This window comes from Vigna radiata, chromosome 5, assembly GCF_000741045.1.
Source record: "Vigna radiata var. radiata cultivar VC1973A chromosome 5, Vradiata_ver6, whole genome shotgun sequence".
Taxonomy (NCBI): Eukaryota; Viridiplantae; Streptophyta; class Magnoliopsida; order Fabales; family Fabaceae; genus Vigna; species Vigna radiata.
Genome location: NC_028355.1, coordinates 31,983,930 through 32,006,173, shown reverse-complemented (window position 1 = coordinate 32,006,173; position 22,244 = coordinate 31,983,930). Strand labels below are relative to the sequence as shown.

Genomic DNA, 22,244 nt, shown 5'->3' with positions numbered 1-22,244 from the left:
TTTTTTACGACCACGACAAGTCACCTTTCCTCTTAATCCTTTCATTCATCCCATCTCTTCTTTGGCCGACATCTTTCTTTCATTTCTCTACCTAAAGATAATGTCTTTAGCTCGTCTATAATTAATAAGGTTCAATCTTCTGCCTAAATCCAGAACATAAGTACTAGAATATAGGAGTTATGTAAACATGATATGTAGAAAGAAATGGTGGTTAAAAAGTACTGAAAAATTATTGTTTTCATAGAACACATGGTGAGTGATGTTGCAGTGGAGCTGGCAAGGACACCTCAGTTCACATTATTCAGACTACCAAAGGCTACTGCATCTGTCTCTTCTTTGTCTTTATATATAATTTCTTTTTCATTTTTACTTCATATTAACTTATGTTAATTAAGTTAATTATGCGTGTTTTTGTTTGTTTGTAAAACTTAATTATCAAGGAAAAGATAATTTAACACATGAAACAATTTATTCTTTTATGATAATGTTATCTTTTTAATACATGTGTATAATTGTATGTCATCTTATCAATATTTTTAATATTAAATAATGAGATTTCTCGTTCTACAACATTATCTTTTAATTTTATATAATCTTTTTCTTTTTTATAAATACACACTTTATTTTTCAAATTATTTTTATAAAAATAAATTAGATTTAAAAAGAGAAGTTATATAAAAGAAGCATTTTCTTTATATAATAAGGGTGACAAGTCAGTATCTACAACGCAAGTGTTAAATATATATAATATTTTGTGAAAAGAAAAAAAAGTAATTGAGGAGACTTTTGTATTAAATGACCATTCTTGTCTTAAATTATAACAGCATTTGTGTACTTTGTAGAAATGAAGGTTTGAAAAGTTGATTATGATATAATATAATAAAAGTGTGCATTGTATGATTCATGGTTTGAAGTGAAGACTAGAAATTGTAATAGTGATGGGTGTGGGGTTCATCAACCCATCTTTATTCAATGCTTTAATCAATTTGAATTTGGCTCAACCATATACAACCTGCACTTCTTTCCTTCAAATCATTGCTCCATGCTTATCTCACTTTTTCTCTAAACTTTCCATCCTTATGCAATAACTTGTTTTCAAACAATTCAAAAAGGAGAGAGAGAGTGACAAATTAATGTTCCTAATTATAAGAAGAGAAAGATAAAAAAAAAGTGGAAAGATATGGAAGATAAAATAAATGTCATGATTAAGTAAAAATAATCTAAACATAAAAACTACTCCATTAAACATATACTTAATACCATTGAAACTTTTCTTATGGATATATAAATTCATATTCTATTATCCATTTACATATATTTGGTTTTAGTACCACTTAAAAAAATTCTTATAAATAAAGATATTTTATGTATATATAAACATATTATGTATATATAAAAACATGTCTGTTTTTTTTTATTCAATATGGGACTTTGTATCTAATATATATATATATATATATATATATATATATATATATATTTATTTATGTGTGGTAAGATTGTGTAGTGGACTATAAAATTTAAATGGTGGTTAAATATGTTTTTAATCTCTATACTTTAAGACGATTTTGGTTTTGGTCTTTCTTTCAAACTAAGGTACAATTTAGTCCTTCAACTTTAGAAAACTCTAGTTTTAGTCCTTTTTACCAAATTTTTTTAACTTTATTTGCTGTTTCAAATGCATTTCTCAGTTAATATTGAAGCAAAAATGTGTCAAACAGTGTAAACAATCCAAATGCTATAATGAAACGTGCTTGAAACGACAAATAAAGTTAAAAAAATTTGGTAAAAAAGACTAAAACCAGAGTTTTATAAAGTTGAAAGACTAAATTATACTTTAGTTTGAAAGATGGACTAAAACCAAAATCGTCCTAAAATATAGGAATAAAAACATATTTATCCCAATGTATAAATATTGATCCAAAGAGGTGAGTAAATCGTAATAAAGAAATATTTAATGATTTGTTGTGGATGAGCCTTTGAACCAATGAAAAGTGGCCATGTCAAACAAATCGTGGGCCCTACATTATAAAAAAATTCTAAATTGGAGACCGTAAGCAGCTGGTTATTGAGCCGAGCCGACGGGACCGTCCTATGTTCTTGGGCCGGGCAGGCATATGCTCAGTGCAGGCCATAGTGGGGCCCACCAAATTGAAAACGAATGGGTCTTTCTGCCGTCAGACATCATAGTTCGAACACTGTTTTCTGTTTATTCTTGTGGAAGAAATTACCATCAGTGAATAATCATGGTATGAAGAAAATTTAATTTTCAATGGTGTTATATGATAGGTTATCAAGCTATTAGGTGTCACAATCTATTTTTTATTAATATTATTTTCTGCATATTTATGAGATAATATGCAACTTTTCAATCTCAAATTCCCAATTAAAAAGACTCTAATCTTAATATAAGTTTTATGAACACAATAATTAGTATGAAGTTTAGTCATGATACAAGAGATTTAAATATGTTTCGCTACGTCTGAGAATTTGTTTTAAATTTTTTATTTCAATGTAAAAATTCTATAAGACTTACACTTTTATTAATGTTTTATATGATTGTTAAAAAAAAAATACTAACAAGTCAGAAAAACAATTTATATTCTTATTACTGGAATCTTATTTTTTTTTTTTATTTCAAGACCTTATTATTAGGATCTCTTATATGAATTAGTAATTTTTTTTTCTTATAATAAGATGTACATTATGATGTTGATATTTAGAAATGTCATATATAAAAAATAAAAGAAGTGGTTTAAATGGAAGATAAAGCCAAAATATTGAATTGAAACTTTATTATAAATGGGAGAAAAAAAAACAAGAGTAGATGAAATAGATAAGAAGGTGAAAATGACATTTGAATGAAAGGTTTTGGGTAGAATTGAATGTGTGAAGTGGGATGAATGGTAGATACCTTCAACACTTTGTATCCACCTACAATTCCTCTACTTAAATTATGAATGCTATTTAATTTACTAATATGGTCAATAATTTTTACATTTTTTAAAAACGTTAAAAGAAATATATTTGAATTAAACTAAATCATACTGAATTGTGTAACATGTTGAAGTCATACTTAATATTTTTTAATTTGTATTAAAATCATACTTACAAATATACGAACTTATCTTAATTTTAAAAAGAAGCTTAAAATTGTATTTATAAACCCGATTCAATATACACTAAAAAGATCACTAAAGTTCTATTTATAAACACGCCTTCATCCAAAAATTAAAATATAATAATCTAAAGTTAGGTTTTTAAACAATGACTTCTAAATAAAATACATTTAAACTGGTACGTACGGCTAAGATAAGATTTTAACATTAAAAAAAAGGGCATGTTTTAAAATAACGTTTTTTTTTTATGAAGATGTTGTTATAAACATAACTTACTTATTTACTAAATTTTAGAAAATAATTACACTATAATTCTTCTTTGGCCCTTAAAGTTTTTTATCTCTTATAATGACTTATTGATGTAAAAGTAAAAGCCTTTATAGGTCTTAAGTAACAGAGTATAAATTCCATAAAAAAGTTTATACTTTTAGGTTCATGAATGGAAACAAGATAACAAAGAAGAACAATTTCAGTAAAGATATGAATCAGGATTCTGACGTATATTCACCTTAAAAAATATTGATACTTAACCAATAACGTAGAAAAAAAAATGTTTTTAATAATTTTTTTTTACAACTTTTTTATGGTGACCTGTGATTAGTCTTTTTTAAATATTTTTTTAAAAATAAAATTAAACAAATTAATAAAATAATGATATATAGTCTATTATAAAAAAAATTGTTAACATATTAAAATCCTAAAAAAATGACCATTTAAAGCTTAAACTTGATCACCAGTTAATAACAAAACATGTACGAGATTTATTGAAAAAATCAAACATTAATAAAACTTAAGTTCAATCACATAGATGATTCCTTTTTATCTAAAATCATATTTAACTTTAAGGGAATGAGTTAATAAATCTTTAATGATGGTCTATTTTTATTTTTTACCCAAAATGTAAAATTCTAATTTTCATTCAAGTATGTGGAATGAAATATGAATGGTGAAAGAAGAGAGTTGAATGGTATGAGAAGCCATTGAATGAAGTGTAATGATGGGGTGCATGTGAGGAGCTGATGAGAAATGAGACCCCTCCTTCGTTGTCTCCATGAGAGCAATGCAATGAAATCAAACCAACTCAACTCTTATAAAGTTCAGACATAACCACAAACCTGACCAGACACACATTTTGCCATACCAAACACCTTTCTCTTTCTCCTAATTTCTGCTACTCTGCCACCACTTTTCCTGTTCCATTATTCCCTTAAGAATAATACTATTCCCAAACCATTTTCTCATCCCCACTTTTCATAACCTGTTATATACAAAGAAAGTTACAGTATTTTAAACAATATACAAAGTTGTAAAAGCCTCTGTATTATGTACTTTTTACTAAAAAAATTTGAAGTGTTGCATTTCAAGATGGAGCCTTTCAAACTGCAGAAAGTTGAATCTTACACGTCAGTACTGTGGTTCTGATATAATCAGTAGATTCCTCAAAGAATTTACCACTTGGACTTAAACAATTACGATAGAAGAAAGTGAAAAACATCACAAGGCTATGATTAATACTATGATTAACAAAAATCTTTGGAAAGAGAGTGATGCTGGAATAGGTGCTCTCACTTTCACTGCAACTTTACAGTGCGCATGGAATATCCATAAGCAACCAAAAAGAGGTCAGAGCTTTCCCCACTTAAAAAGAATACAAAAAGATGATAAAATATTCAATTAGCTGAGATTCAAAATTTTCATGTTCCTGTCTGCAAAAATATAGTCTTACACACCCATTAGCCTTATCTTTTCCAAAAACCATTGTACTGCTCAAAAACTGTCAAAGCATATTATACCCTCTCCTTTTTCTCATAATACATGATCGATGCCTATTTATTGTAGCATTTCCTGACAGAGTTGCTCAAGTTCCGATATTTTTATTCTAAAAGCTTGTACCTTTTGTTCTTCCAATCTATATAAGCTTCCATTCAACATACACACTGCATCCTCAGTACTTGTATTCCATGGCATCTGAAGGTACAATGTTTATTTTCTCGCTTTTTATTCTCTCGTCAGTTTTTAAGCGTATCTGGTCAATGTTTTGAAGCACAGAACTGAACTAAACTTAAAGTCATTTTGTTACTATTCATAATGAAACAGTACATAAAATTCAGTTGCCCCGTCTGACATAAGCTTTGGTTGTTTTCTTTCCCTTTATCACAATATTCATCCTACTCAGTTTAAGAAGGCAGCTAATGCTACACCCTAGTTCCTGACCCAAGCAAGGATTCTACTCATCCTTTTGGCTCTTGGCTTAGTTTTCTTGTTCTGGAAACAGCTAGATCTGGCATTGGTAAGCCCTTTAACACTATAATCATATTTGTACCTTTACATATACTTTTTAGTTTTTCACACATGTAGACAGTCCTGTTTGAAACATGGTATTTATCTACTACACATAATAATACATTTGGAATTATATACGTTAATTTGGGCTTCTGATATATGTCTTCAACATGATATATAGGTGATTAAGAAGGATCATTTTGTCTTTCAACTGTCAACTGGATCTCTTTTAGTTTCACTTCATCAGTGATTGTTGTCAAGTAACCAATCATCTATGGACGGTCTAAGTTGGGATTCTTCATCACAACTTGTTGGTAACATACCGATCTTGTGGAGCAGTCAGCCTCAGGACCTTGAAGGAGAGTATCATCATTCCATGCCACACCTTTGTTCGAATGTTCACAATCAAACATGTTATCCATATCACAGTTCTGAAAAAGCGAGGGAGATGGTTCATCCATCCACTTCTGAGATAACGAGTATCTTGCCAAATATGAATCTGTCACAAAGAACAGCAACCATGCCTGTGAAATCAGGAACAGTTGGAGCCAGTTGGGGAGAAGCTTTAACATCTCAATCATGCCCGTCCCTTTCGGTGAATATGAACCAAACTAGCAATTATGTAGCAGATTTCAACATGGCCCACCAGCAACAACACCTTATCAGCGGCACGCAAAACGTCAAGGCTACCTGCTCTCTCGAGTCACTTGATTGCTTGCTTTCAGCTACTAAGAATGGCAACACAGACACGTCTCTCGAAGATGATGGGATTTCCATGATGATTTTATCTGACTGCAGAAACTTATGTAACTTCAGTTATGGCAGCGCAGTCTCCTCTGGTGAATCTGAGAGCAATGCTTCCAATGCCAGAAACAGTGACATGAGGTATGCATCAGTGAATGAGCTGGATGAAACAGCGTCTCAAAGCTTCTCTGATCAATATATCAGTCAAGGAAGAGTTATAGATTCTGAAGTTATTTGCACAAAAGGGAGCAATTCATGCTTCAGCGTTGCTCAGAATTCTTTTGCCACCGAAGGTGGCTTCAGGCTTATCTCAGAGACTTCACCAAAGTCCAAGAGACCCAGATGGAACAGGCATCCTGGTTCATCAAATATCAACTTCCAGCAGCCAAATTCATCTGTGTCACCTTCCTTTGAAGAACCTGATCCAGAGGCCATAGCACAAATGAAGGAAATGATATATAGGGCTGCAGCTTTTAGGCCAGTGAACTTGGGATTGGAAGTGGTGGAAAAGCCTAAAAGGAAGAATGTTAGGATATCAACTGATCCACAAACTGTGGCTGCCAGGGAAAGAAGGGAGAGAATAAGTGAGAGGATTAGGGTTTTGCAGAAGATTGTGCCTGGTGGAAGCAAGATGGACACTGCATCAATGCTTGATGAAGCTGCAAACTACCTCAAGTTTCTCAGAGCACAAGTCAAAGCACTAGAAAATTTAGGTAACAAGCTTGACACAATGAATTGTCCTCCTAACATAGCCTTCTCTTTCAACTCTTCTTTTCCCGTACAAACACATTTCCCCGTCCAAAACCCTAGCGGCAACACCCACAACCAACAGTCCAAGGGTCGGAAATGATTATTATCATGAGAGAGAAGAAAAAAATGTAAAAAAAAAGGGGTCTAAGAACCCATAACTTCTAATTATATTCCATTCGTGACTTTGATTAGCATATGTTCATATGTCCTAGCCAAAACTTCAATTTTGTTATATATATGTCCTAATTTTTCTTCATCAATCACGGCAATTTCTAGTTGCTATATCATAAGTTATGTGCATGCAAAAGTGAGTGAATTAAGGTACTTTTGGCTAAACTAAAGCTTTTAATGCTTCCACGGCATTGAATTTTATTTTCAAGAAGGAAAGATGGTTTGAAAGTAAAGGAAAGCCAATTACACAACCTTTTAGCTTACAGAAAGGTCTAGCAATTATAACACCCATGATTAAGATGAAGGGCTAGAAAGTGATTGCCACTTTAAGTTGGTTTTAAACTATAGTTTAATGCAATCCATGTACTTAAAAGTGCTTTTGTTTTCTTGGAGATCTTCAAGGTAGATGAATAAACAAATGAGAGAGACATTCTCTCAAGAGTAGTGAACTGAGTCAGTGGTCCTGTCTCCTTGATTCAACCCAAAGCGTGCTCTTGAAAATCGCTCTAAACTCATTGCTGAGCACGTGTATATTCTTCTTTTTTGGCAGGGGTGTTTGTCATGAGCAATAGATAAAGGAAAGCCGTGTGTCTTATTCAAAAGTTCCAAGTAGGTCTTAAATATTAGTGTAACTAATGATATTGTTAATGATGATGAATATGATAACGACGGCTACAACGAAACATGATGTGGGTTTGGCTGAAAATGGATTATTCTACTTTGGCTCGAATATCTTAGCTAAGCACATGCCTCTTTGCAATGCTACTGTATCTGCATGTGGCAATGAAACCCTTTCGGCCTTTCGTCTGTCATGCTTTAGAATTATTCCCACTTTTTGTTCACCATTCATCATCACCAAGTATACAACTCTACATGATCTCCCACTACTTCTTTCACTCTCATGTTTAACATATAAAACCACCATTTTCTTTTTCTATTCTCTAAAATCTTATGTCTCTAGCTTTGTATGACACAGATTGATGTTATATATTTCTAGCAAACTCCTACCTCTCCTTCAGAGATCACTGCTACTCAAAACACTCTAACACTAAAGTTAATAACTTCAAAATCTATATTTAAGACCAAAGGTGCCTATAAAACACAAACCTATAGTCCATTATATAATAATAAACTTTATACAATTCATCTTGTTTGTGTAAGTTTCGAAACATATAAGAAATAGCTACATGAAATAATATAAACATGGCTTGATGTTACCAGTCCTTTTTTTAGTAGCAAAAAGTATCAATAAAGTATTACAAATTCTATTGTTAAATTATATAAAAAAATTATTTCTTAGTTGAACATTGCTTTGTATCCGGTTGATGGAAAAAATAATGAATATTCAAATATTTTCTAGATATTAGTTTATGATTTAGTTCATTTACTTCAAAACGTGACAAAAAAATGTGATTAAGTTTTGAATATTTTATAGACTATTTTTCAGTTGTTTCTTTATTAAAAGATTTTGTTGAAATAAGTGTTTATTTTGTTTTTGTTTAATTTTGTTTGTTAATAATGTGTTTCAATATTCTAAAATCTATTGCTTAACTCATTATTTTAGTTAAAAATGATAAATAAATTCATAGATATTATCCAAGACTATTTCCATCTTGACAGATAATTCATGATTATTGTTTGGATCTTCATATATACTATCCCATTAATATACTTATAAGGTATTTTCTTTCTTATCACATTCTATATTATACATTTTGTTTGATATGTTATGCTCAATATGAATATGATTAATTTTAGTAAATCAAATAATTTTTAGGTGTCATATTTAATTATTTTTATTTATTTTAATATTTTATTTATTATTTATTTTTTAAAACGAAAATGTTTGACTTTGAATTTAAAGGATTTGTGTAAACACTTCATTTACATAATTATAAAAGACTTGTCTTCTCTTATTCTCTTTGAATTTTCTTATATTTTTAAAGTATTTTTCATCTTATTATATCCTTAATTATACAATTTTGTCTCATGTAAAATTTAGTTCAATAATATATTAAATAGTTTATATAACATAATCTTACTTCTTATTTTTATTGTTGTACATTTTTATAATATAGAACTCTCTTTTCTTTAAATTTTTTTTTATTAATTATTTTTATTTTCTAATTCATTACTTTTATTACTATAACGGTATAATATTTTTTTTACTATAATATAATAATTTAGCATTGAATCTTATTTATTATTAATGAAGTTAAAGAGATAATAAATCTAGGTCTAAATTCGAAATATTAGTACTTTATTTATTTTTCTTTGTTATTTTGTTTAAGTTGTGTATTATATATATTTTATTAGTGTATAAAAAAGAAATTTCATTAGAATTTAGAAAAAGAAAGTAAAAATACATTTAAATATTTTAAAACTTGAATATTTGTTTTCTTTTTATAATTTTTAAAAATATTTTTTAATTTTATCAATTTTGTTTAATTAATATTTTCAAAATTAATAAACATTTGCTTGTCTTGAAATTTTATTTATATTATTTTATATATTTTTTTTTTACTTTCTCTTAATTATTATTTGGTACTTTAATTTGAAAATTATATAATTATATTTTCTTTTTAAATATTTGATATCCAAATAATGTAATGTTAATTTTTTTCTTTTTTTAATGACTTTTTTAATTATTCATGACATCTAACAATGAATAGATACTACTAAAATTAGGATTCATACTAAAAATGAGAGAATGCAGACAATGAAGACCGAGAAAAATTATTACTATAAAGTAATGTTAACTTAGATATAATAATTTATAAGATGATAAATTATTGATATTTGAGTATCTTGTGATGTAATACTTTAATATAAAGTACGTTTATTTCAGAATTATTTTAAAATACGTTGTACTTGTGCAATCTTTGATGTGTGTTACATAATAATAAGAACATACTTTGGTTTTTAAATACATTTTACAATATTGTATCATAAATGATTTACAAAATATAAACAAAATAAGAAATAAAGAAAATGATAAAGAATTTGAAATAAATGCATAGGTTATCATTATTAGTATTTTTTGTTAAATTTTTTTTTTTGTAGCATTTGAAAAGATGCAGCAGTCTGAAGGGGGTTTTATGTTATTTAGTATTTACTTGCAGATATATAAGTTGAGTTTTTTCATCTTCCATTTTTGAATTCTCATTTTCATTTCTTGCACAATGACTTTTTCCAATGTATCACATTTCAAAAACTGTTTCCAAATATCGTATTTGTACTTAGATTTTTAGTTCTTGTATCCATTTCAAGTACCAAAAATTGATTATCTAGGTCTGAGATAATATTGGATGTTCAAAATCAGTCATTTAAATATGTTTACTTTTAGAATAATCAAGTTAAGAATCACAACAATGATTATTTCTAATTGGTTTAGTGTAATTTTTTTCACACTGATAATAATAAACTTGTACTTTTACACCAAAAACTTTTCCAAATTCACTATCTCACTAGAGAGCTCAGTCCACTAATTCCATCAAAGGAAACAGTGACTGAGCTGTTGGATGAACTCTTAAGATTGTCAGAGTTAAAGGGGGGAGTATTCTCGTTTGACAAACATTGTTTCAGTTCCTGAACTACATGACTCATGGTTGGCCTGTTAATGGAAATGGGTGCTACACAAGCCATTGCAATGTCTAAAACCTTCTTTACAGAATCAATGTCAAATTCTCCCTGCAATCTTGAATCTACAATATCTTTGATCTCCTTTTCAAGTAGCTCAGAATCAACCCATTGAATTATGTAAATTTTCTCTTCAGATTTGGTTATAGCAGGTTGACCTGTGATTATCTCAAGCAGTACTACTCCAAAACTGAAAACATCACTTTTTGCCTTCAACCTGTTTGATCTATGGTACCTGATGAATAGAAATTTACAACTCAATTTAAATGACATGTTGTCTTAAGACTCTTGACTTTTGCCACCTGGGTTTGAGTCAATATAATAACTTACTCTGGATCAAGATATCCAAGGGTGCCAGCTACCACTGTGACCATATGGGTGTCACTTTCATTAGGATAGATCTTTGACAACCCAAAATCAGCTAGTTTACCCCTCAAATTTTCATTCACCAAGATGTTCTGAGTCTTAACATCTCTGTGAACAATTGGCGCATTGCAGCCATGGTGCAAATACTCCAATCCTACAGTTAAAGTTTCAACTTACATTTTTGTTTCATGAAACTCTCACTCTAAAGAAAGAGGGGAGGGGCAAAAGGATTCATTCCATACTTACCTTCTGCAGCATCCACTGCAATTTGAAGTCGTTGGTTCCAACTCAATATATTTTTGCTTTTGCCTGCATTTTTTTGAATCCACAAAGGAAATCACGAGTTTCAAATCAGGGAAATAAAAGAAAGGCATTGGGTTTTGGCACAGAATGATATAAAAGAATTGTTTTCCAGTACATACACCTGATCTTTGACTCACTTTTATGGTTCTTTTAAATGTATCTAATTTGACTTGAATGGTTTGTTATATTTTATTGGCATTCATTCACTGTTTAGAGTTTTTATGCAGATAATTGAGACACCTACAGAATCAGAAGCCTGTACTTTCTACCAGTACCTTTTTGATCTAGCAATGTGGATACAAACTTGAACACATTATGTAGCCGCCCCTAAATTGTCATACAGGGAGGTAAAAAATTAAATGGAGTAAATAGACCTTAAAAAATACCTGATAAATGTTTTGAGAAGTCTCCATTAGCCATATACTCATAGATGAGAGCCATTTTCTCGCCATCATCACAATATCCTATTAGAGAAGTTAAAAATTTATGATGAACTACAGCAACGAATTTGGCCTGTAAATAAAAAAGCAATAACCCTTCAATTACCATAAACAAAATATCATTAATGAGTGTGTGTATATATATAATTATGATCATATTTGATGTCAGCCATAGTACCTCTGCCTTAAATTGCATATACCCTTGGGCTGAAGGAGAGAGCATTTTGACAGCTACCTCAGTATCATCTATCCGGCCATAGTAGACTGTTGCAAATCCTCCTTTCCCTACAACTCTTTCTAAATTTTTGGTCATTGTCAGGACTTCAGCATAGGTGAATTCTTGTTTATTAGACTCTAGTTCCTCCTTTATTCTGGAATAGGCCATCTGTTTTCTCCGGAGAGCTGAAACCGTGGGCAGAAAGAAACACTATCAAAGTCCATGCAAATAACTGCTAATTGTTGTACACTAGTCTACAAAACAAAAATGCAATCGAAAATTTACAATGTAGAAATCAACTTAAATTTTCATTCATTGAGTTCTTTTTATACTATTAAACAATTAAAAATCAGCTTAAGAATGACAATGTGAAAAACCTTCCCACTTTTACTTTGAAGAACGGTCCAACCTATTGGATTCTTTGGTACCCACACTCCAATTAGAATAAATTATCTTCTCATTTTATTTATGTATCCCCTATTTTTCCTTCCCTATTCGTGAATAGAATATAAATACAACATGGTACCTAGTTGTCTCCTTTTGTGTATGCAGAAAGAAATCACTGCTATTATTAGTATCAGAAAAGCTCCTCCCAGAGATGCCACCAGTGGAACTACAACCCTGTTCCCATTATTATTGTTGCATGAACCTTGTGTGCAAAGATCTGGATTTCCACCAAAACTGCACTTATAATTTAAAAAATAAACATGTTAGGGGAATTGTCTCATCAATGGTAAACCAGCGTAATAAGCCATTCCTCATATTGTTGTAAGAAAATTAGTAACTCATGGGGAACGAAGTCAAAACAGAGGCAGGGGCATTATCCAAAACTGAATTTTGAAACAGAGCATACTTGGATTCAAGTGAACCATTCTGGGAAAGTTGAATGAGTTGCGTTGGAATTGTTCCTGATAGCTGATTGTTTTCTAGGTTTCTAAACAATTAAATCAACAAAGTTAATTAAAAAATCAAATTCAGCAAGGAAAGCTTGATCAATATAGTTAACTTACAGAACTCTTAAGAAGCGTAGTTGATGTAGGAAATCAGGCACGGTCCCGGTCAAGTTGTTGTTTGACAAATCCCTAAAATAGAAACAAATTTCTTATACTCAACATTAGGAGGAAGCATACTCTTGCTGTCATCAACTACGTAACTTGATATTTTTATGAGGCAGATTCAGTGACTCACAAATATTCTATGTACTGCAGATTGGATATGCCAGAAGCTATATTACCAATTAAACCACTGGAAGATAAGTTCCTAAAATCATGTTGTAAGATTTTGTTAATAATATTGAAGATATAATAAGCGTAAATTTGAAGTTAAAAGTACTGCATCAGTCTATGTATAATTCACGCCAAGCTTACAAGTATACAATCTTTGCTGAAGCAGATTCAGCATAGCTGCAGTTAAGACCGTCCCATAAGTAGGTCAGTGGAGTACAAGGATCTGCTTGCCAGTTTCTCTTGATTCCATACATTGACTTGACATTTGTGATACCATCAACTATTATCATGAATATAAGTAGGTCAGGTGAGAAATAATAAGAGTACTGCATGTAAATATAATAAGGTGATATAAGAAAGCAAAATCAGCATGTCTAAGAACATACCGTCTTTCTGCTTTGTTTCTGATTGTGAGAAGTTTCTTGACGTATATATCTCAATGGCGTTGAGAAGAGGTGGAAGAGTTGATCTACTAGTTTTATTAATCGAAAGTTCCAACGAATTTTCGCTTATAGCCATATAATACTCACTCTGCAGGTACGGAAGATTGATTGGATCAATATTTAAAATGTTCCCATTTACAAAAATGTTGAACTCTCTAGTTTGGTTTGCCTCAAGCTTCTGGATTTCAGCAAAAAACATGTACACATAAAGTGTGGAAGAATTGTACACGGGAACGAAGCGTAGCTCTATACCGTCGTTAACATTTGCTGGAATTGCTGCAGTTCCCATGACAGTGGAGGGTGGCAATGGTAAAAAGTTAAATGAAGTAGCACCTTGGTCTATGGTAAGGAGGGTATCTATCTGATTCCAGTCAGCTGAGTTATAAGGTGTCCATATTCTATCATAGACATCATCTGGAAATCTTTGGGAACATAAAAAGAAGGAAAAACATCAGAACATTACAACATTAAAAGAAAATAAAAAGAAAAAAAAAGTCATGTCATATTCATGATATAACTTGGTTGGTTACATTATAACATTGCTCACCTGACTATTTCACCATCTTGTAAGCCTGCATCAAACCTTGCCAAGAGCTCCCCATAGGTGACTAGGTAGGCATCACTGTTAAGAACTCTAATCTCTAAAACTGAAATAAAAGGTGTACCCTTGCCAGTGTTGAATAAACAAACATGAACATAATCTGAGGAAGCAGCATATATGATTTCCTTGGTGACTACACTGGATGCATCCTCAAACACCACTGATCCCCACCATTTGTCTCCGATATAAATGTCAAATTCAGGAAGAGATTCTTTTCCGTCGTAACTTCCATATACAAACCTTGCCCTCACCAAATATTTATTGCCACTTCCTTGAGAAACCAGGGTATAGCAGTGCCTGGTTCCATCGGGAAAGCTTCTAACATTCCAGAACTGTCTTGTAAGGGAAGGCTTATATGTAGATGATATGCTGTGGCTTACACCACCGTCTGTGAAGTTGACATCCGAAGAGTAATAGATGCCAGTAGTTTCATCTGTATAGCTTGGTTCATCCACAAGTCCGCAGTCAATGCTGACGAATCCTGTAAAAGGTGGAAGTTTTTAAGTTCCAAGAACACTGAGTAAGTGTAGGATTCAGGATAATGAGATGAAACTATCGAACCTGATGGATTCTGGGCACGAACAATGATAGGAAGAATTAAAGAGAGTTGAAAAATCACAAGTAGAAAGTATCCTTTCATTTCTAAATTAAGTAAACTGAAAACACCTCCCGAGATTGAAGAATGTTGTGAGAAGAAGTCATTAACAGTGATGAAGCTTGATCATTCAATGTCTGTAAGGGTTGTGTTGAAGTCAAGTATCTCTGCCGATTGAATATTAAAAGCCACCGAGTTGAATAGTCGAAGTAGCATGTACAAATTTCTTTGCTTAAATTATTATTGCAATGGAGGAAGGAACTTCAATTGATATTTTTTTTCTGGATAATTTTGATTGTTACAACAAGAATGAGAATAGGCGTTTGACTTTTGTTCTAGGCATACTTAAGATGAACATGTTTTGCTTATATTTTATTTCTAGTTGAATCATAATAGTATTTAAAAAAATTGAAGAATGGGTTTTGATGTTGATTGGTAGATGTGGCAAAGTTGTGAAGCTTGCCGGACGAATCACCTCAAAAAGTTTAGCTATTTGAATATAGGAGAATGTATCTTTAATAATTATTTTACAACGTAATAATTATTAACTGAACTCCGGTTATAGATGAGTCATCATTTTTTAATGATTGACCATGAACTGTTTTAAAAAATAATAAATAAATAACATTTTTAAAATATAAATTAAAATATATATGTTTTAATAAACTATTTTCATTTTATAATTTATTAAATTTTACACACTTGATAAATTTAGATATTTTAAATTATGATAACTTCACGTATTTTTAATTAAATTTATATTAAATATGGGTTAAGTATGTTTTTTATTCTTTAATTTTAGTAAAAATTGTAATTAGTTTTTTTTTCATCGAAACTTTAGTACAATTTACTTCTTCAACTTTATAAATGTGTAGAATTAGTTATCTTAATCAAATTTTGTTAAATTTATTTGATGTTTTAAATGCATTTCATAATAACATGTAAGTGATTTACACTGTGTTTAAAACTTTAAATAAATTTAACAAAATTTGATTAAAACGACTAAAGTCACACCATTTTAAAATTGAGAAACTAAATTAGTCTTAAAAACATATTTAATCCTTAAATATTTTATCAATTGAATGTTATTTTTTTTTAAATATCCTACTTTTTGATTGATCTTTCTTTATTCACATTTTAAATAACTATTTTTTGAATTAAAATAATTCTTTGTAATAAAAATTAATTTGTACAATAATAAAATTATAAAAAATAATTTACTTTATAATTGTTTTTTTATAGTATAATAAAAAGAAATGGACACACGTTCCGCACGGGCGTTTCCACTAATTATTGATAAAATGAAATTACACGAAATGTTATGGATAAAGGAGCATGTGTTCCTTATTATTTATTTTATTCTATTTGCACAGTCAATTTCAATCACCAATACTATATAGTCACAAGGAAGACAAGTAATACATTTAAGTACATCACTCAAATTAAAGGAATATTCAGAAATTGTGCAACGATACTTTGAGTTTGCAATATTTTGTAGATTATTATACATTAAAATCAAGCAAATATAAAGAACTTGTGTGAGGAGAGTTTCAATAGTAGGTTTGACATTGAAAGAGGAAAACCACTTACCATAGTCATATAGACCTTGCTTTATTGCTATATGATTGTAGCCATCTTATTCTGCTGAAGAGTTTACCTGGCATGAGGAATAAATTCTGTATTCAGATTCAAGGTCACCCCTGAATCTGTTGAATACTTACTTCTATCTTTTGTTCGAGCTACTTCCATTGACAAAGACTCTTTCAGTTCAATCACTATCACACTTGTGATAGGCCTTTTGTTCATATTTGGAGACACACATGCTGTTGCTACTTCTACGGCTTTCCAAACTGAATTGGTATCATAATCTCCTTCTAGCCTTGAGTCAACAATGGCCTCGATATCCCCTTTCACAACCAAGGATCTAACCCAGTCACTTATGTGAATACTTTCTTCACCATCCCTCATTACCACTGCTTGATTTGTGATTATCTCCAAAAGAACAACACCAAAACTATAAACATCACTCTTATCTGTCAATCTGTGTGTTATGAAGTACCTGCATTACAAAAAGAAAATGTTACTCTATTTATTTTCTGTCAGAATTTCTTGCCACAAAATAACTAAATTTTTTCCCAGAAAATGATGAACAGGAACAGGACAATGTAATTGAAGTACTCACTCAGGGTCCAGATAACCAGGAGTACCAGCAACAACAGTTGACACGTGAGTTCCCCCATCAGTTGGAATAATTTTGGAGAGACCAAAATCGGCTAGCTTTGCTTGGAAGTGTTCATTCAATAAGATGTTTGTAGATTTTATGTCTCTGTGGATTATAGGTGGCTTGCAACCATTTTGCAGATAATCCAAACCTGAGATTGGATTTAAGGCAACCAGATTGTGAGGGGAAAAGGGGAGTTTACAAAACTGTCAAAACACATAATTTGAAGTTTACTTTCTGACCTAATGCTGCATCCACTGCTAGACGAAGTCTTTCTTCCCAGGTGAAGAGTTTTGCTTTGCTGTGATTGCCTGCAAAAACAAGTTTGCTTAGCTTTTTCTCTGCGTTGTTTTCTGTTAATTTATGACTCAATAATACACTTGTCTCCTAAGGAAATATTCATATTCATGGTTTCAGAATATAAAACAATTTATTTGCAGAATTTTATATGGGAACTAACCAGAGAGATGTTCTTGTAAGTTTCCATTAGCCATGTACTCATATATGAGACCCTTAGTGCTTTCTTCGTTACAATAACCAACAAGGGAGGTTAAATTTTTGTGATGAACTCTCATTAGAAGTTTAACCTGTACATCAAAATCTCAAACATGTTTAACCATATATTTTTATTTCTGAGATAAAAGTACAAGTGTAAAGTGATAGAGAAACTTGCCTCTGCCTGAAATTGTTGAAAGCCCCGGGCAGACAATGAGGAAAGGATTTTCACTGCAACTGGAGTGTCATCGATATGACCAAGATAAACAGTTCCAAAACCTCCTCTACCGAGAGTTGTATTGAAATTGTTGGTGATTTTAAGGATGTCGGAGTACGAATAAATTTGTTTTCTGAATGGTAGTAATAAATCATCTTGTTCTGTGTTTTGTGGTGAGATCTGACTTTGATCCTTTTCTACTATCAAAGCTGTTAAATATCATGCAACAGTTTCGAAAACTAACAGGTTACGATTGAATCTGTTTGACAAATTATCAATAAAAGTATCTTTGTAGCATCACCTTTCATTTTTCTCCTTTTAAGAGTCCATAATATAGCTGTCACCACAACGAGAAGGATCACAACCCCACTAACTGATGCTACTATGGGTGTAACATTGCTCTTTTTCTTTCCACCCTCTTTGTCCTGCTCGTTGCATTGAATAGATTCACAGAGATTTTGGTCCACACTAGCATGGAAAACACAGAAGGTTTATGTTTTAACTCTCAGTAAACCTAAGGAAAAGCATAAGTGAAACCGTCAACATGAGAGGTAAGAACTAAAAACTGTAATATGAAACTCATACTTATATAAGTGACACCACCTTCAACCGAAATCCCCGTAATAAATTTATGAGTTTTCTTACCTATATAATGCTTTACTTTCTTATTTTTACTTTTAATATGAAACTCATACTTGGATTTTTAATTCATAATAAGTTTGACTATAAGATAAAAACAAAATATTGGACATGGATAAAGAAGATTTATGTACGAAAGTAAAATAAAACCAATTGATAATGATCACCATAAATAATGATATTATGAATTTGAGAATTTTCAATAACATCCTTACCTTAATGACAAAGAACCTCCCTTAGATTTCTCAACAAGTGCCGAGGGAATTAAACCAGAGAGGTTATTGTTCTTCAAGTTTCTGCCAAAACAGGGAAACTATAATATCCTTTTCTATTTTCTGATATAGAGGAATCAAAAGTTGTTCCACTAACTGATGAAGCAACTTACAATATCTTTAAGTGTTGTAATTGAGACAGAACTTCAGGGATTTCACCATTTAAGCTATTGTTTGATAAATCCCTGAAAACAAAAACATGTCTGCTTTTAAAAAGTCCAAATTATGACACGTAACAAAAGACATCTTGACATGTACGTACACAGCAGAAATAATGAAAAGATTTAGAGAGTTTAATTTATATCTGTTAGAATAAATTTTACTATAAACCAGTCAAAAATCACTACTGAGATATAGCTTTTAAAATAGTTACTGCAAAAATTAATCAATTTAACTTAACCCACAATTTATCATTTTTTTCACTCTTATCGTATATATAGTATTTACTTGTAAAATACAGAGGTTTTTTCTTGTCTCATCATTTATTGGATCAGGTGGAAAAATAAAACTCACAACTTCTCCAACATGCTGAGGTTTGAAATTGAAGGGTCTATCTTTCCTGACAACCCACTTGAAGATAAATTCCTGCTTTGCAGATCCAAAGGTTATATACGATACCATCTGAGATCCATAAAACCACTATATATAGTATTAATTTGAGAAGCATAACTTACAAAGTTGTGATTCTTGGAGACTCGTTTTTGCTATAACTACAATTCAAACCATCCCACAAGTAATCTACAGGGGCACATGGATCACCTTGCCAATTTCTTGTCACCCCATAAACTGATTTGATGGTTGTAATGGCATCATCTTTGTTATTTTTAAGCATAAAAGAGCAAAGGGTAGTTAAGATCATGTACAGAACAGGGTAGTCCAAATAAATGGTAAAGGGTAGTTAAGAACAATATGAAGATCATATTTTTGTGGCATACCGTCTCCTTTGAACGTATCTGATTGCGGGAAATCTATTACGCTGTAAATTTCAAGGGCATTGATGATGGGAGGCAGAGTTGAGTTTTCGGTTTTTTCAAGAGAATATATAATTTCTTTCCCACTGGAGGGTGAAGAGCTATATAAAGTGTTGACAAGAAGATTCCTTGGTGAAAACTTTGAAAACCTCAGTTTACCATTTTCCAAGATGTTGAATTCTCTTGTCTCATTCGTCGCCAACTCTTGAATCTCCATGAAGTGCAAGTAAACATAGAATTGTTCAGTTGGATCAGCTGGCTTCCATCTTATTACCAATGGAGCACTGACATTTGATGGTGTAGCTGCAGTGCTCATCACAATAGCTGGCGGTTTGTACACGTTCTGGTCTAAAGCATCAGCAGAAATCGAAACATTTAATTCTGTCCAATTATTTATGTTGCCATATCTCCAAAAACGATCATAAACATCGTTCTTGTATCTGAGAGAAAATCAAAATTAGTCCAATGAAATCAATCAGTCTTGTAACGAAAAAGTTTAATAAAAAAAAGTAGGATTCACCTGTAGCCTCTGTTTGAACCTATATCCCACCGCTCGAAAAACTCCAATGATCCAGATTCAGTGACGTAAAGATTATTTGGCAAAGTTCTCAATTCTATGACTGATATAAACGGTGTTCCATGGCCTGTGTCAACCAGACAGAGCTGTAAATAATCCAGTGAAGGTACATGTATGATCTCCTTGTCCACTTCATTTGATCCATTGTTTATGCTCACCGTACCCCACAGGTTAGCCCCCAGATGAATGTCAAACTCTGGAGTCTTATCCAGATCATCATAATTTCCGTACAAAAAACTAACCCTGATCAGATACTTAGAGCCTCTTGTGATGTTTATTTTGTAGCAGTTCCTTTTTCCTTCAGGGAAGCTTCTCACAGTCCACATCTGTCGCTGATACCGTTGTTTGAGATCAGTTTCTATTGACTTACTCACACCAGTATTAATCAAATTTGCGTCTGAAGTATAATTTATGCCTGTTGTGGACTCAGTATAGGTCACATCTTCAGTAGCTCCACAATCTATGCTGATGAATCCTGCATGGGACATTTAGGCTTAAGCTAATTGTCTTTTTATCAAATAATGATGCACTGAAGTTGAAGTTTTAATTTGTTATCAAACCTGATTGGTCCTGAGCTTGAACCAGAATGGCAAGAACTAGACCTCCAACAAAACCAACAAGGAAACACCTCAACGTTCCCATGTCTCATCACCCTCTGCCTGTGAAGTAGAATAGGGATCACCCTTTTCCGAATTATACCACAAAAGGATTTGTGTTTTGGCGACGTGGTCAATGTCAACATGAAGGTAGTCTTGCCGGTTTAGAATTTCTTAAAACTTTTGTCCCTTTCCATCCGTCATTGCAGCTAGTGCAGTAGGATCATCCCCTTGATTACTTTGAAATTCCTGTCATGTTCATATCACTTGTCTCTCACGCATTTGCGTGTGCATTAACAAAATTGTACAACATTCACAGTTCAGTCAATCAATATATTTAGCCAATGGAAATAAACTACTTAACTTATAACCAATTCATGGATCTTAACGAGTATTAAATTAACTAGAAGATGTCTATGTTTGTGGTATAGAAGATTTACATTTATTATAATGGAAGGCTTTTGAAACCTGGTTTGAGTGAGTTATAATAATCCTATTTGCTGAGAGAAAACTACTTAGAATAATGCCAGAAGAGGATTTTATGATCTTCATGACATGTATACGTCTCTCACTTTCATAAGATTTACATTTGGCCATTAAGTACAATGAAAAAGATACTTCTACTTTCCTTGCTCGTACAACACAGTGCAGACAAAGTCGTGGAAATATGACAACTATTTTTAATATGAAATAAATGGTCACATATAAGGTAGAAATAGTCCAATAAGGATCATATTGGTGTAATATATATATACTTGTCTTCCTCGTGTTTACTAAGTCTTAAGGATGTTACTTTTAAAAATATGTTAAAAATAAGAAAAGTAAACCGTAGTCTCTAAAATCATGTCTCATTGTATTATTTTTTTAAGATTTTAGTCAACATTAAGACTTTAAAAAAATTCATTCATTACCAAAGTATTACTCAACTATGTAACAACATTTTACGTCTTTTGTGTCATATTTTTAGTTGCTCTATAATTCAAGGTAATCATGGCAATACTTTATATATTCTAAGAAAACCATTGACAAAAAAAAATCTGGATAGTTATTATGTTAATGATCTTTAGTCATCTAACAATTTTAGTTGACACAAATTTGGGAAACCAATGTTTTTGAATGACCAATTTAAAAGTTTATTCGTTGTAAAATAACATATGATTCAAAATTGTTGTCAGTATACTTGTTGAAAGTTATGGTTTCCTAAAAATAACAAGAGTATTCAAATGAAAGAGCTTTAATAGCAGGATATGTTGTAAATCACATTTTTTATTTAAAAGATGTCATATGTGATTATCAATAATAATAATAATAATAATAATAATAATAATAATAATGATAAATAATTGAATGGTAAAATGT

At 31.3% G+C, this 22,244-nt stretch overlaps 3 protein-coding genes across 3 annotated transcripts; 1 reads left to right on the top strand and 2 right to left on the bottom strand.

Annotated features, from left to right (window-relative positions):
* The first annotated feature begins 4,668 nt into the window (after positions 1 to 4,668).
* Positions 4,669 to 7,156, top strand: LOC106761410 (transcription factor bHLH87-like). Its single transcript, XM_014644962.2, has 3 exons — positions 4,669 to 5,093; positions 5,296 to 5,409; positions 5,584 to 7,156. The coding sequence occupies exon 3, from the start codon at positions 5,677 to 5,679 to the stop codon at positions 6,994 to 6,996; it is 1,320 nt and encodes a 439-aa protein (XP_014500448.1). The 5' UTR covers positions 4,669 to 5,093; positions 5,296 to 5,409; positions 5,584 to 5,676; the 3' UTR covers positions 6,997 to 7,156.
* Positions 7,157 to 10,497: 3,341 nt separating this feature from the next.
* Positions 10,498 to 15,227, bottom strand: LOC106760609 (probable LRR receptor-like serine/threonine-protein kinase At1g05700). The gene is made up of 13 exons (XM_014644028.2): positions 14,864 to 15,227; positions 14,249 to 14,783; positions 13,645 to 14,123; positions 13,400 to 13,538; positions 13,221 to 13,292; positions 13,043 to 13,114; positions 12,886 to 12,966; positions 12,559 to 12,713; positions 11,994 to 12,217; positions 11,762 to 11,888; positions 11,319 to 11,381; positions 11,037 to 11,226; positions 10,498 to 10,941 (listed from the first exon to the last, which is right to left on the bottom strand). The coding sequence occupies exons 1-13, from the start codon at positions 14,940 to 14,942 to the stop codon at positions 10,527 to 10,529; spliced, it is 2,631 nt and encodes an 876-aa protein (XP_014499514.1). The 5' UTR covers positions 14,943 to 15,227; the 3' UTR covers positions 10,498 to 10,526.
* A 1,042-nt stretch (positions 15,228 to 16,269) lies between these two features.
* LOC106760608 (LRR receptor-like serine/threonine-protein kinase IOS1) lies at positions 16,270 to 21,168 on the bottom strand. The gene is made up of 13 exons (XM_014644027.2): positions 20,850 to 21,168; positions 20,233 to 20,764; positions 19,677 to 20,152; positions 19,416 to 19,554; positions 19,255 to 19,326; positions 18,855 to 18,926; positions 18,685 to 18,765; positions 18,132 to 18,298; positions 17,792 to 18,039; positions 17,579 to 17,705; positions 17,361 to 17,429; positions 17,080 to 17,269; positions 16,270 to 16,956 (listed from the first exon to the last, which is right to left on the bottom strand). Exons 1-13 carry the CDS (start codon positions 20,929 to 20,931, stop codon positions 16,551 to 16,553), a joined length of 2,661 nt encoding a protein of 886 aa, XP_014499513.1. The 5' UTR covers positions 20,932 to 21,168; the 3' UTR covers positions 16,270 to 16,550.
* Positions 21,169 to 22,244: the final 1,076 nt, after the last annotated feature.

Excerpts from the sequence above, each read along its gene's own strand:
- LOC106760608 (XM_014644027.2), bottom strand. The coding sequence starts at position 20,931 with ATGGGAACGTTGAGGTGTTTCCTTGTTGGTTTTGTTGGAGGTCTAGTT. Across the intron at positions 20,765-20,849 it reads TCAAGCTCAGGACCAATCAG|GATTCATCAGCATAGATTGT; the intron begins GTTTGATAACAA and ends TGTCCCATGCAG. Across the intron at positions 16,957-17,079 it reads CCTGGTTATCTGGACCCTGA|GTACTTCATAACACACAGAT; the intron begins GTGAGTACTTCA and ends TTTGTAATGCAG.
- LOC106760609 (XM_014644028.2), bottom strand. The coding sequence starts at position 14,942 with ATGAAAGGATACTTTCTACTTGTGATTTTTCAACTCTCTTTAATTCTT. Across the intron at positions 14,784-14,863 it reads TCGTGCCCAGAATCCATCAG|GATTCGTCAGCATTGACTGC; the intron begins GTTCGATAGTTT and ends CACCTTTTACAG. Across the intron at positions 13,115-13,220 it reads CTGCAGTACATAGAATATTT|GGATTTGTCAAACAACAACT; the intron begins GTGAGTCACTGA and ends TTTCTATTTTAG.
- LOC106761410 (XM_014644962.2), top strand. The coding sequence starts at position 5,677 with ATGGACGGTCTAAGTTGGGATTCTTCATCACAACTTGTTGGTAACATA.